At 42.1% G+C, this 14,440-nt stretch overlaps 2 protein-coding genes across 3 annotated transcripts in view; one reads left to right on the top strand and one right to left on the bottom strand.

Annotated features, from left to right (window-relative positions):
• Positions 1 to 101: 101 nt before the first annotated feature.
• On the top strand, positions 102 to 4,916 carry RPL9 (ribosomal protein L9). Of its 2 annotated transcripts, none has more exon segments than NM_001132412.1 (8): positions 102 to 126; positions 577 to 623; positions 708 to 823; positions 1,339 to 1,434; positions 2,493 to 2,625; positions 4,091 to 4,171; positions 4,390 to 4,506; positions 4,814 to 4,903. In NM_001132412.1, coding segments are annotated over 6 exon segments (579 nt in total). In that variant the 5' UTR covers positions 102 to 126; position 577; the 3' UTR covers positions 4,497 to 4,506; positions 4,814 to 4,903.
• Positions 4,917 to 5,771: 855 nt separating this feature from the next.
• Positions 5,772 to 14,440, bottom strand: part of KLB (klotho beta) — a 46,491-nt gene continuing 37,822 nt past the window's right edge. The window contains exons 4-5 of the mRNA XM_003776442.4: positions 11,534 to 12,677; positions 5,772 to 10,713 (exon numbers count right to left, since the gene is read on the bottom strand). Coding sequence (XP_003776490.2) covers positions 10,328 to 10,713; positions 11,534 to 12,677 — 1,530 coding nt within the window. The 3' untranslated portion in view covers positions 5,772 to 10,327. The remainder of the gene's footprint in view (positions 10,714 to 11,533; positions 12,678 to 14,440) is intronic.

Genomic DNA, 14,440 nt, shown 5'->3' with positions numbered 1-14,440 from the left:
CTGCTCCACGATTGGCTGCTTTAGCCTTACGTGCGTCGCGCACTCATGACGCAATACGCAGGCCCCTTACGAGATACAAGTACGTAATGACGACAGACGTTCTTTCTTTGCTGCGTCTACTGCGAGGTAAGGATGTTTCTGTGCTCGTGGGGGTACTGGGAATCTGAAGCCATCTGGTCTGGGAAAGGCTGCGGCGCGGCTCCCACTCTCGGAACCTTGTCCTGTTTGTCCCCCAGCTCGGCAAGCGCCATATGAACCTGGCGGCGCCGGATGCGAATCCTGTTCTGGGCTTTTTGGCCTATTCCCGCCCCTCAGTCTTGCCGGGATGGCACCGCCCGCATAGGACTTCCAGAGTTGGGCTGAGCGGGAGTTCGACTGCTGGGCCTCGTAATTCTCGCTTTGGGGCTGCTCCTTCCAGGCTGGGACACACTGGGGCCCGCTGTCGGTCTCCCGTCCTCCGACATCCTGTCTGGAACTTCCGCCTGGCAGTCTCCGGTAGGAGTGGAGCTTTGTGCGGCGTAGTTTGGTGGAAAAACGGGCCTTGCGTCGGCCTCACCCCCAGTGTTTGTGTTTCAGAATGAAGACCATTCTCAGCAATCAGACTGTCGACATTCCAGAAAATGGTATGAGACTTGATGTCTTTTACTTACATCTTTACTGCGCGTTCCAAGCGTTGTGTGGCCTGACGAGTGTGTTCTCTCTTCTAGTCGACATTACTCTGAAGGGACGCACAGTTATTGTGAAGGGCCCCAGAGGAACCCTGCGGAGGGACTTCAATCACATCAATGTAGAACTCAGTCTTCTTGGAAAGAAAAAAAAGAGGGTGAGGGTTTTTCTTCTGATAATTCAGTTGCTCGTTGGAAGGTGGTTTATAACAGCATCACGTTTGGTTGCTTTAACAATTTTCGAATTGAGGTTCAGTGCTTTAGCTTTAAATGTTGCTGTCCAGAATATCAGCCTGTTTAGTGAAATTGAAAAACCAGATTCTGAACACAGCCAATTATATAAAGCTCAAATGTAATAGTGGTCATCAGTGACACGTCTTAATAGTGTTAGAAGTTTGGTTTATTTTCCTAGTGATTGCTTTGTAAAAATCACAGGAACCGGCAGTAAAGTAGGTAATTTAAACCTGATGATTTAGTTTTCCAGAAGGGAAGTTTGTTGCAACTTGTACAAAGCTTAACGTTGGGAGGTTTTATAGGTGTTTGGATTTTTCTAGTTGAAAACCATGTGCTTTGATTAGGGTTAATTCTAGAATCTTAAAGTAATTCGGTAAGCGGTCTGTTGTCTTTTAAGCCTGCATATTTCTGGAAAGAATACATTTTTTGTCTGTTACAGCTCCGGGTTGACAAATGGTGGGGTAACAGAAAGGAACTGGCTACCGTTCGGACTATTTGTAGTCATGTACAGAACATGATCAAGGGAGTTACACTGGTAAGCAGATGGATCAGACTTCCTTGTTTTGGAAAGGGAGGTTTCTCAAACCTGTGCTTTATACAGCATAAGTGTGTCTTTCAGAGAATGGGTTATGTATTTTATTTGGTGTAATACACAAGAACTTGGCAAAAATAGGCATCTCTGGGTCTTTAAGAGAGAGAGCTGAGAGCAAAGACCAGATGGGTACAACATGCTTGTTTTTTCTGTTGTTGGGGTTTTTTTTTTTTTTTTTTAAATCGAGACTGGGGTCTCGCTATTTTGTCCAGGCAGAGCTCAAGCGATCCTCCCACCTTGGCCTCCCATAGTGCTGGGATTACAGGCATGAGCCACCATGCATGGCTAGATGGGTGCAACTTTTAAAAAGTAGGCTAATGATGAATTTTCACACCTTCCGAATTTTCTTTTTTTAAGATAGGAAATCTACAGTTGCAGTACTAGTTGGCAATCATATCTCACCATCAGGACCCATTGTTGGGATAGAAAAAGATGTAGTTTCTGAGTTTCTGTCTGCTGCCGTAATGTATGTCATTATTCTTTCCAACCCACCGTCTCTCCCCTCAAGATAAAAAGTTCATGCTGAAATGGTTTTCTTTGCATTATACCTTCTAGAATGCACCTGATAATGGCACCCTGTACATCTATTATAAATCTGTTAAGATTCCCCCATCTACTCTTGCTCTTAGCCTTGAAGTTCCTTGAAGGCAGGGGGCCTGCCTTTGGCTTGGTGGTCTCAATTCCTGCCATGTGCTGTACCTTAGTAACTCAGTAAATGTTAGTCTAATGTCTAAGATCAGGGCTTTGGGGTTCTCATTAAAAGAAGGCAGCATTGTTCATTGAAGGCATAAGAGATAGTGAAATAAAGCCTCCGCAAGGAGTTTTACAGTCCACTGAATAGACAGAACAATGTTTATAAGGCTTGGTTCAGGTGACAGTTATTAGAAAATCTTGACAGTGAGTGTTACATTTTAAAATAAGTATAAGCATCTTAGAAAATTTTAAAACTATTAAAAATATTCCTCAGCATTGCTAATAGCTTGCTTATTTATTTAACACAGGGCTTCCGTTACAAGATGAGGTCTGTGTATGCTCACTTCCCCATCAACGTCGTTATCCAGGAGAATGGGTCTCTTGTTGAAATCCGAAATTTCTTGGGTGAAAAATACATCCGCAGGGTTCGGATGAGACCAGGTATGTGCATACCCTCAGACAGAATTAAGAAATTTTTCCTTCATATTTTTTTCCTCCTTTTCCACTCCCAACTTCCGTACTTTAGTTGGCTGTTGTTTTGTGTTTGTGCTGAGTAAAACCAGATTTGTTTTAGAATTATCTCTTGATTACACTTAACAACTGTTGGTGCTACTTAAGGGTTTATATCATTATATTGATTACAATTTCAGAAAGTTGATACATTGGAGTAGCTTGCAGTGGTGGTTGTATTTAACTTGGCAAATGAAATCTTTTAAAAAGACTTTAAATTTACAAAAGGTGTATATAATGGTGTGTATTTATGGAGCACAATGTGATGTTTCAACACATGCATATTCTGTGGAATGACCAAATCAGGCCAATTAACACATCCATCACTCCGTTTATTTCTTTGTGGTAAGAACCTTTGAAATCTAAAGAGAAAACTACATGAGTGGTGGTTAATAGCCTAGCTTAAATTTCAGCTCTCACTGTCCACCTTGGGCATGTCATCTCTCTGCAGCTTAAAATTGCAAACATCTTTGATTAAATGAGTTAAAGTTGAAAAACAACAGTGCATGCGTAATACATAGTAAACACGGTAGCTTTAAAAAAATTTAAAGCTTAGTGCTTTTTATTTGAGGCAGGGTCTTGCTCTGTTGCCCAGGCTGGAGTACAGTGGCGTGATCTCAGCTCATTGCAGCTTCCACCTTCGTGCTCAGGTGTTTCTTCCACCTCAGCCTCCCCACTAGCTGGCACTACAGGTGCCTGCCACCACATCCGGCTGATTTTTGATTTTTTGTAGAGACTGTCGCCACGTTGCCCAGGCTGATTTCAAGGAATGCTATGGTGCCTGGCCCTGGCTAATTTTTAAATTTTTTGTAGAGGCAGGGTCTTGCTATGTTGTCCAGGCTGGTCTTGAACTTGCAGACTCAAGCAGTTCTTCCACCTCGGCCTCTTAAAACATACCTGGCTTGATGCATTTTGATTCCATTGGGGTGGGGAGGGGTGGGAAGAAGGGAGATTCTTAGTATCAAAATAATGGCTCTCCAAAAATACTCTATGATACTAGCTATGGTCAGCAACATTTAATGAGAACCCATATGTAAAAAATAAACCTCTGCCTCCTGGCTTCAAGCGATTCTCCTGCCTCAGCCTCCTGAGTAGCTGGGAGTATAGGCACGTACCACCACGCCCAGCTAATTTTTTGTATTTTTACTGGAGATGGGTTTCACAGTGTTAGCCAGGATGGTCTCGATCTCCTGAGCTCATGATCTGCCTGCCTCGGCCTCCCAAAGTGCTGAGATTACAGGCGTGAGCCACTGTGCCCGGCCTCAAAATCTTAAGAAAAGATTCTTTTGGTGCATGGAGTTTTACATGGAATAAATTAGTGCCTCTGCAATTTAAATATTTTTTACACAGATCTGGTTTTGTGTTGATGCTATGCAAATGCCCTCTCCCCTTTTAGGTGTTGCTTGTTCGGTATCTCAAGCCCAGAAAGATGAATTAATCCTTGAAGGAAATGACATTGAGCTTGTTTCAAATTCAGGTTTGTATGTTTACTATATCTAATTATGCCTACAAGATTTTGTCTAAATCTTGTTGTTTAAAATACAGTATTTTGCTAATTTTTATTTGATTAGCTTTTTAAATTGTGAAAATAAAAAGGTCACATTCTGAAATTTTTAAGTAGAGCGTATAATGAAATACTTTCTTTTTAGGATGGGTTAGGCTAATGTATTAATTGCTTTATCTTCACTTCTATAGCGGCTTTGATTCAGCAAGCCACAACAGTTAAAAACAAGGATATCAGGAAATTTTTGGATGGTATCTATGTCTCTGAAAAAGGAACTGTTCAGCAGGCTGATGAATAAGATCTAAGAGGTAAGTTCTTATAGTGTCTTAAGTTTTATTACTGCTTTAGTTGAATGAAGCTCTTAATTTACTAAAAGACTTAAACTGAAGTTGTAGTAATAGAAAATGGAGAGTTAAGCATTCTGGAACACGGTAAATTTGACAGAATAAAAGATGGAATTGGCATGCATTTTACTGTGTATAGTTTACTGTGAATCAGTAAGTCATAGTCTTGAGGTATGTTTTAGATTATTTAGAACAGTACAGAAAAAAGATTAGTACTTTTCTGGGCAAGTGTATTGATGGGGATTTACAGATTTTTTTTCTTTTTTTACAGTTAGCCCGGCTACAGAAAGAAGATGCCAGATGACACTTAAGACCTACTTGTGATATTTAAATGATGCAATAAAAGACCTGTTGATTTGGACCTTCTTCTTAAACCGGTTATCCTTTTTAGTTAGTTTTTCTCCCTTGTGGAACAAGGAGCTTTAATCTGGTTCTTGAATAGCAAAGATATATTTTAGGCAAGAGGAATATTGTACCAGTGACAGGCAAACATGAGGCTGTTCATCATTGCATATAGAACTTTAGGAATACCCTGAAAGTGTCTAAATCTGCTGAGGCATGAATTTGAATATTTGGTAAGGCAAATGTTGTCTTAGTCACTGGTGGAAAAACAGCTGAGTAGAACAAAGTGATACAGCATCAGTTAGAATTAGAAGGTGTAGTTGGTTTGGTTCATGGTCTCAATAATCTTGTCTTTTACCTCAGCCATTTACTTCCATACCCTAGAACTTGTTTTTAAAAATTGATAACCCTTCCATAATCTCTTAATTCCATGTGTTATACTTTAAATATGGTATGAGGCCACCATAACTATACTTAGGTCAACATGGTGACCCCCAAACCTTCGTGAATTCTACATCTCATTTGATGGAAACTGCAATTTCTAAGGCAAAATTTAACATTCATCCTTGATCAAATGCATCAGGAAAATGTGCTAAGTACCTTCATTGTAAGGTATGGTCAGGTACTTTATCAGAAAAGTTAAATATAAGGACAGAGGTCGCAATCAGTTGGCATATATGTTATCTTGGATCTTACAATGTCTTACTCAGTTGCCCAGGCTGGAATACAATGCCATAGTCATAACTCTGTAACTTCAAACTCCTGGACTCAAGCGATACTCCTGCCTGCCTCAGCCTCCTTAGTAGCGAGGACTGCAGGCAGGCACCGTCACATTTTTTTTTGTTTTGTTTTGTTTTGTTCTTTGTTTTTTTTAAAGTGTGGATGGGGTCTCATGTTTCCCAGGCTGGTCTTGAACTCCTGGCCTTAAGTGTTCCTCTTTGGCCTCCCAGAGGGCTGGGACTACAGGCATGGGTCACCATGCCGTATACATCTTAGATCTGGATTCAAGTACACTAATTGAACATACATTTAGGAGTCTTGCTGTTTGATGACTATGTGGTTAGGTTTTTAAGAAATTTGGAGGAAATCATAAATCTAGGATTTGCTCAGAAATATCTGGGATGGGGTTGTAGGTGATGAATGGGATCAACATGAAGTAAGATCACATCCCCAAAAGGTTGGGAAATATGGGTCCATTAGATACAAATTTCTTACAATGTAGAAAATGAAACAAAAACCTGCGTATTTCACCTGGATTACTGTGACAGTCTTAACTGGTCATCTTCCTCTCCTGTCTATTTTCAGCATCAGCCAGGGTACTGATTTTGAAATGGATTATAGCACTGCTTCAAATCCTGCAACAGGTTTTTTTTCCCTTTTTTCTTTTTAAAATAGCTTCCCCATTGTACCTGCAGCCGTTTGTAACTCAATTTTTCTGACTTCTGCACTATAGCTGAATTGACCTGGCTATTCCTCGATACCAAGCACTTTGCCGTTAAGCATTTGTCTTTTTCCCTTTGGAATGCTCTCAGCTGAGCTGTGGCTAATTCACTTACCTTGAGGTCTAGTCAGTGAATCCTGCCTTGACCACCCTATTAAAAATAGTAGACCCGCTCCTTAAGCTTGTCCTACTGTCTCCTTACCCTTCTCCACTTGTTTTTGTCCATAGCATTTGTAATTTTAATATTTACAATTTGTTGTGTATTGATGATGTGCTTTTTTCTGCTAGAATGTAACCTTCACAAGGATGTAATTTTGTACTCTGGTGTATTCCAGCTACCAGAACAATGGCATGTAGCTGTTTCCTGGATTGCCAAGGAACTCAGTAATAGCAGTGGGACTGGAAGAGAGAGATTTTGGGAAGGTATTGACAGGATTTCAAAACAGTATGAGGCTTGTGGGAGAAATTTCCAAGTAGCAATATTCCAGTGGGGTGGAGATGCTCATGAGAGGATCAGCTTATGGGTAGTAGCTGCTGTGGGAGTAAATGAGATTTCTTTGAGCATGAAATGGACTGGCATGCTGGGTCTGACCTTCATAAGATAAGAGACTGGTTGTAGCTAAACAGTGATTTTTTTTTTTTAATAACTTGGGTATAATAAATGAGCCTAGTTCTCCAGGGGAAACTTAATTCTTGTCTTCTGTGTCTACTATGGATAAGCACTTGTGCACTATTTTTGCAATTTTTAGATGTAGGTGTCCACATATTTTTGAGACAGGGTCTCTGTCACCCAGGTTGGAGTGCAGTGGCGTGATCTTGCTTCACTGCAATCTCTGTCTCCCAGGCTGAAGCAGTCCTCCCACCTCAGCCTTCTGTGTAGCTGGGACCACAAATACGTGCCACCACGCCTGGCTAATTTTTTGTAGAGAGGGTTTTGCCACGTTGCCCAAGCTGGTCTCAAACTCCTGGAATCAAGCAATCCGCCCGCCTTGGCCTCCCGAAGTGCTGGGGTTACAAGTGTGAGCCACATTTTTTGAGGAAATATACCCAGAAGTAACATACCAAGTTGGTGCACAACTAGGCAGAAAGGGATTCAGGGGAGGCAGTCTTGGGGCAGAGCCCATTTACAATGCCAAACCCATTCACATTCAACAGTTCTTAAAATTGACCAGGTTGTTAGTTGAATACAAGTGGTCAGCATGAACCAGTTTATTTGGAATAAATTACATTGAAAATTAAACATGTAGTTACACTGTACTGGCCTTTTTCCAGAGGCTCTTTAAATATCATAGTTGTGATTTTCTAGGTTGTTATTGAATATACAATAAACACGTTAGATTTTTCACAACACATCTCAGAAAAGCTTAAACTCCAAAGATCTTACCTGTTTGCTCCTTTCAAGAGCTATCAGTTTCTGGTTGACCTTTGATGGTTTTTAAGGAGTTTATGATAAACCTGAATATTTAGTATGATAGAGCATGAGTCAGATTAAATGCTTAACCTAATTTGCTGTACATATTTGCCAGTGGTTAAAAAATTTAAGGGTTTTTGGATTCTTGTGCGATGATGGCTTAAAAACTAGTAAAATAATGCCCAAGTGGCAGAGAAGGAGGACTCTCAGTACTGGGTTAGGAATTTTATTATTTAGGGGAGTTTATGGTAAACCAGCAAGTTAGAAAAGGGGGGCATGCTTTAAGCATAAGCTCTTAATGTGAAAAAGACATAGCGAAGGTTAATAGATTGAACTGTGAGTACGAGATACTTTAAAAAAAGTGAGAAAGAGAGAAAGCAAAACCTGAAAGATAAATTCCAGGTTTTTGTTATTCCTGTGGCTGACCTTTTTTTTTTTTTTTCGAGACCTTGATGTTAAAGAGAGGTTAATGAGTTGCCCAGTTGACATTAAAGAATTTTCCCTGGAGTTCTTGGGTCAGGGTGAATCAATGTGGCACAAAGGGGAAAAAACCCAGCCAAGTGATTCTTTTAAATGACATACTGTTTATACATAAAGTAATAAAAACACAATTGACTAGTTATGCATAACCTTAGGTACATAGTTCTCAGAGGGAGATACTCAAAACTGCCAAGTTTTGGGTAGTGGGTGCAGTTGGGGCAAGGAGACTAGAGACGAGTAAAGCAGAATTTTACTGTTCCGTTTGCCAGGCCAAATAGCAAATTGATTTCTCATGTTTGCATTTACTCAAATTGACTAATTGTATTTTCTTTTTACAGTATTTTGGAAACTTGTTCATTAGCAGTTAGAATTTCAGTTTGGTACTGAATTTAGCTTCAGACATAGGTGGACTTAGAATATAATCAAAACTGCCTTAATTTACTAAGGCTTTGTAACAGAAGAACATCTCTTGTGACTGTTAAGGTCTAAATTGCTGGAGTGAGCAGACAAGGACAAGTTACTGTGTGCAATGGGTGTTAAATGTTGACTAACCTAAAGAAAGAATAGGTATAAATAGGCACATATGTAAGTTTTCTTCCTCGGATGTTTAAAATACCTTGAACAAGTCTCAAGGACAGAGTTCATTTCCCAAAATGTCAAATTATCCAAGTCAGGTCTAGTAATTAACCCTAGCCCAAAAGGGTGCTATATAAAACAATTTAAACTCATTCGGTATTCTGAATTGTTCCTTTACCTACAGTATAGCAACTTCTACTCACAGAGTTGAGTCTAGCTTTCCTTCATTCTGTGATCTTTCCATGAGATGAGGTTTTGGAAATTATTTTTATTTTTATTATTTTTTTTTATTTTGAGAGACAGTCTTGCTCTGTCCCCCAGGCTGGAGTGCAATGGCACGATCTTGGCTCATTGCAACCTCTGCCTCTCAGGTTCAAGCAATTCTCCTGCCTCAGCCTCCTGAGTAGCTGGACTTACAGGTGTCCACCACCATGCCCGGCTAACTTTTGTATTTTTAGTAGAGATGGGGTTTCGCCATGTTGGCCAGGCTGCTCTCGAACTCCTGACCTCAGGTGATCCACCCGCCTTGGCCTCCCAAAGTGCTGGGATTATAGGCGGTGCGACCGTGTCTGGCTGGAAATTACATTATTTTAAAAAATCAGATCTAGTAAAAGATCACAAATTAGATATTCTGTAGGTGATTTTTTTGTTGTTAGAAAACTGAAGGGCTTGATCCTCTTAAGAGTCTGTGTTGTAACTGGCTTAGACAAGCACTACTTACCCTATTGTGTTTTCTTTCCATTTTAGAACCACCCTGACGTAAAGGAGAAAGCACCTTATTAGAAGTGACAGAATATATATTATCTATCACTGACTATCCAGTTTAAAGAAGAGTGTTAAATCTCTGCTGTAGAGTCTAACAAAACAAATTTTTGCTTTTGCTTTCTTTTTTTTTTTTTTGACACAGAGTCTTGCTGTTGTCGCCTAGGCTGGAGTGCAGTGGCGCAATTTCGGCTTACTGCACCCTCTGTTTCCTGGGTTCAAACGATTCTGCCTCAGCCTCCCAAGTAGCTGGGATTACAGGTGCCACTGTCACCACGCCTGGCTAATTTTTGTATTTTTAGTAGAGACACGGTTTCACCATGTTGGCCAGGCTGGTCTCAAACTCCTCACCTCAGGTGATCTCCCCGCCTCGGCCTCCCAAAGTGCTGAGATTACAGGTGTGAGCCACAGCGCCCAGCCCAGAGTTTTACTTTTTAAAAATAATTTATTGTACCACAAGTAGCTATTGGTAGAGATGAAAGCTAGAGCAGAATGATGGAATACAGTTCATCAAACTTTAAGAAGCAATGTAGCATGTAATCCTCATAGCTTACTGTCAGGATGAAGCCATTATGTTTGCATCCAAGAACTGAGTTCACTGATGTCAACACCTAAGGGAAAGTTTTTCGAACCACACAGCAGAGACAGTTGTCATCACCTTGGTTACAGCTGTATCTCAGATTGTCTTTCTATAATACAGGTATATCTCCTGTAAGTTACCAGCATATGGAACTGGGATGAATTTTTAAACTATGCAGACAAATAAGATCAGTTTAGCTAAGAACTCTCTTGCCTTTTTTTAATGGTATGTGTTGTAAGTTTTTTGCTTTCCAAAACTTTCTTCTCTTCTGCCTATGAAAAATGGCAATTGATAAGAGTAGAACCAGGGTGGAGAAGAAGCAACAACCCAGGAATATCAGTGGTTTCTTCTGCACAAGGAATAAGCAGACAGTGCACTCTGTATTTTTTTGGGTCTGACTGCATCTAGAACTACTGTTCTCAGAAGGGAAGCCACTGCTGCTGATCACTTTGTTGTAAAACTGTATTGAGGATTTAGCTTTAAAATCAGATGTGAAGAATCCAAATCTGGGTTTAGATTTCTCTTCAGCCAGTTTGAATGCATAATAGCCTTTGATTCTGACTTTATCAATCAGGTATGCTGAAAAAGATCAGAAATTAACATTAATCACAAATGGACTGAAATATCTTTGAAGAAGAATTTAGTTTTCATTGAAACAAGCTAAAATTATGCCCATAATAAAGGTAGTGATTTTTATTAGAGGGTTTTTTTTTTTGACATTTATTCTTTTATGATCTATGTAAAGGAAAAGGTGGAAAATATGTATAATTTAAGTCTAAAAGAAATTTGTAGTGAAACTTGATCCATAAATAATCCAAAAACTCTTGGAGGAAAAAGCAAATTTAAGGAGCAGAGCAATGAAGGTTGTCACTTTCGTTTAGAGTCACAAGCAGAAAAATGTTGCCTATTTGGCCTGATAGTGAACCTCAGATGTGCTCTTGGTACAGCCCAGGAATCACAGTTGGTTTTACCCACTCACTCCCTCTCGCTCGCTTAGGCTACCATGATGTGGTTATTTCACATTGCATGCCTGTATTGAAACATTTCATGCATCCCATAAATTTATACACCTATTTACCCACAAACATTTTTTTAAAGCCTAGCAAGCATGCTGAAAATAAGTAATCCAAAATAGTGACTATCCTGGGGAGTGAGATTTCAGGTGATTTTTTAAAAACTTCTCCACGTGCCCAGTTTTCTATAATGGGTGTGTGTTACTTTTATGATTTTAAGATTTCAAAAATCCCATAGGCCAGTTTTCAGGACAAAATTCAGTTGACAGGACTTGGGTGCCACAAATCGGATGCCCTCAGGCACCAGCCTGCTGCTCTCATGCTTTGTTCTTGTCAGGTAACAGGAATCTCGCTCTGCCCTGTGTCTGAAGGGGCCCCGCCCTTACCTTTCAGCACCTCCTGAAGGTACTTCCCTAGGTAGTACTTCCGGAGCCGGTCGTCCTCAAGAGCCTGGTCGTCGATGCCACTGGCGGTGATGTAAATGTCCATGTCGCCGTAGTTCCTCCGGACCCACCGCAGCAGCTTGCGCACCCCCCAGGGAATCACAGCCAGGCGCGTGGGGGAGCTCAGGCGGGTGATGTCCTGCAGAAACTGGATGTCCCTGTCCGAGTCGTAGCGGCTGCCGGCCAGCTGCTCGTGCATCACGAACCTAGTGGTGAAGTGGTTGAGCGCGCAGAAGTCGACCGTGCCCTTGAGCAGCCTCCTCTCGGCCTCGGTGAGGCGCGGCAGCGCGGAGCTGGAAAGCCCCCGTCGGTGCTTGGAGGCGATGTATTCCCTCATGGCCGCGGGGTAGTCCCCGGTCTTGAAGAGCGGCTCGGCGAACCAGGCGATCTCGAACTGCAGGAAGCGCTCGGCCGCCTTCCAGTGCGAGTCAGCATAGGGGTTGGCGGGTTCCGCCCAGTCCGCGTGCAGCGACAGCGACACGGCCCCGCGCTGTGACGGCCTGAACTGCCGGTCGTAGAGGCGCCAGGCCAGGGCGTGGGCCACCAGCAGGTTGTGCGCCGCCCCGTAGGTGTCGTTGCCAGAGCGGTTGTAGATGTCACTTAGCCGGTTAGGCTCGTTGATGGTGATCCAGAGCTTCACCAGGTCCCCCAGCTCCTGGAAGCACAGCCCAGCGTAGGCCTGGAAGGCCTCGGCCGTCGATGGGTTCAGCCACCCGTCGGCGTGCAACAGAGGCTCGGGGAGGCCTAGGTGGGCGTGGGTCGGATAATACAGGGTGACCATCGCAGAGATGCCAAGCTTCAGCCCCTCACTGACCACGCACCTGTAGTACCTCAGGGCCTGTCGGTTCACCGCGGACAGGTTGCCAGTGGGAAGGACCGAGGCCCAATCCAGAGCAAACCGGTAGTGGGTGACTTTCATTCTTGCCAACATCTCAAGTTGTTTTTTGATGTTTACAAAATCTGTGCATTGAGCAGGTCGTGTTTTCAGCCTCACCCCTTTCACTCGGTGCAACAGTCTGTTGCCAGTGGCGTTCCACACGTACAGGTGAGGATCGCTGAACTGTGGGGACGAAGCCACAGACTCGGGCTGTGAAAAACAAGCTCATTCAGGTCAAGCATGCGCTGGCAGACGGAGGCTCAAGTGATCTGCCTACCTCTGCCTCCCAAAGTGCTGGGATTACAGGCCACCACGCCAGGCCTCTTCCAGCACTTGAAATCTCCCAAGGAGACCAGAAAACAGAGAAGGAGCCACACCCAGGCCCTGGCTTGGAAAACAAGTTGTTTGAGAAAACATTGGGAAGCCATTTTCCAGTTCATTTGACTTTAAACCCTAGGTTATATATGGTGGGGTTTGATGTGATTCTGTTCAAATGCATCAGGAAATTGGCTTGGTACACTCAGTTAAAAGCAATTACAAAAGAGATTCTAAACCCTGCCATAAATAGAAGACAAAGTTGAAATTCCTATTGTAGAGATTTCACTGAGAAGAGGAGGTTAGTTGACTCCAGGCACAATTCCTTAAAAAGGCTGGTGCGATGGGGTAGGCAATGACCCCTTGCATTTGCTGAATGCAAATTTCTAACTTCTATTTTAAAAATCCAGGTTGGGCTTGGTGGCTCATGCCTGTAATCCTAGCACTTTGGGAGGCCGAGGCAGGCAGATCACCTGAAGTTGGGTGTCTGAGACCAGCCTGACCAACATGGAGAAACACCGTCTCTACTAAAAAAAAAAAATACAAAATTAGCCAGGCGTGGAGGCGCATGCTTGTAATCCCAGCTACTCTGGAGGCTGAGGCAGGAGAATTGCTTGAACCCGGGAGGCGGAGGTTGCGGTGAGCCAAGATCACGCCATTGCACTCCAGCCTCGGCAACAAGAGCAAAAACTCCATCTCAAAAAAAAAAAAAGAAAAGTCCAAGTGATATCACATTTGCATCCATCATGTCTCCCTGACCCATGTACCTGTGAGAACATAGCATTTATTCATCCAACAGAATGCTGACACATTGTCTATGCAAGGCGCTTGGGTTATGGGTGGAAAGGACAGTAGACTATCCCTAGAAACTCCCAAGGTTGATGCTTGGATCTGACAGTGTCTCATTCTGTATCTCTCCACGAAGGAGAGAACCCTGGACTCCTGTTCTAGTTCTGCCCCTTTGAAACTCAGGCTTGGCAACTATATAGTGACGGAGTAATCTCACCCACCTCACAGGTGTGCTGTGAAGACTCAGTGACTCTGGGAAGGTGCTCTGGGAACTCTAATGCGCTATGCAAACACAATGTAGTCATGACTTGGGTTTCATTTTCCCTAGTGGCAATAATTGCCTGCTAGGCCCTTGAGTCTAAACTAAAAGCCCTTAAGAAAAACATTTCCAAATTCAAGATTAATAAAGGAAAGTAAAAGTTATGTACTTGTTTTAAAGTACTTTTTTTCCCCTCATGACAGAATTTAAATACACCAGGAAAAAACTATAATTAACCTTTGGTAAATATTTTCCCTCTAATTGTTTTTTCATGTGTCATCTTTCATAGTTTAATTACAAAACCATATCACTGCCCATTTGCCATCTGCCAACCAGTTATCTAGAACATTAAGAGAACATTGATCATGTGAGCATGAAGTTAAATCTGTATATAATTAATTATTTGAGTAAAATCCTTCTAGCCTAGATGGCCAGTTTCAGTGTTTTGAAAACTCAGAACATCATGGTATTGAAAGGATGTTTATAAAAGGCAGTCTTGCTATGGGGCAAGGCAAGATCAAATAAAAATGTCTTATGTTAAAAACCTTCAGAAAGCATTAGTCTCAGCAAGTGTGTATGAATAATCTGCTAAGAGGTTAATTTTCTAGTT

This window comes from Pongo abelii, chromosome 3, assembly GCF_028885655.2.
Source record: "Pongo abelii isolate AG06213 chromosome 3, NHGRI_mPonAbe1-v2.0_pri, whole genome shotgun sequence".
Lineage (NCBI taxonomy): Eukaryota > Metazoa > Chordata > Mammalia > Primates > Hominidae > Pongo > Pongo abelii.
Note: the sequence above shows the minus strand (reverse complement) of the source record. Positions and strands in the feature narration are given on the sequence as shown.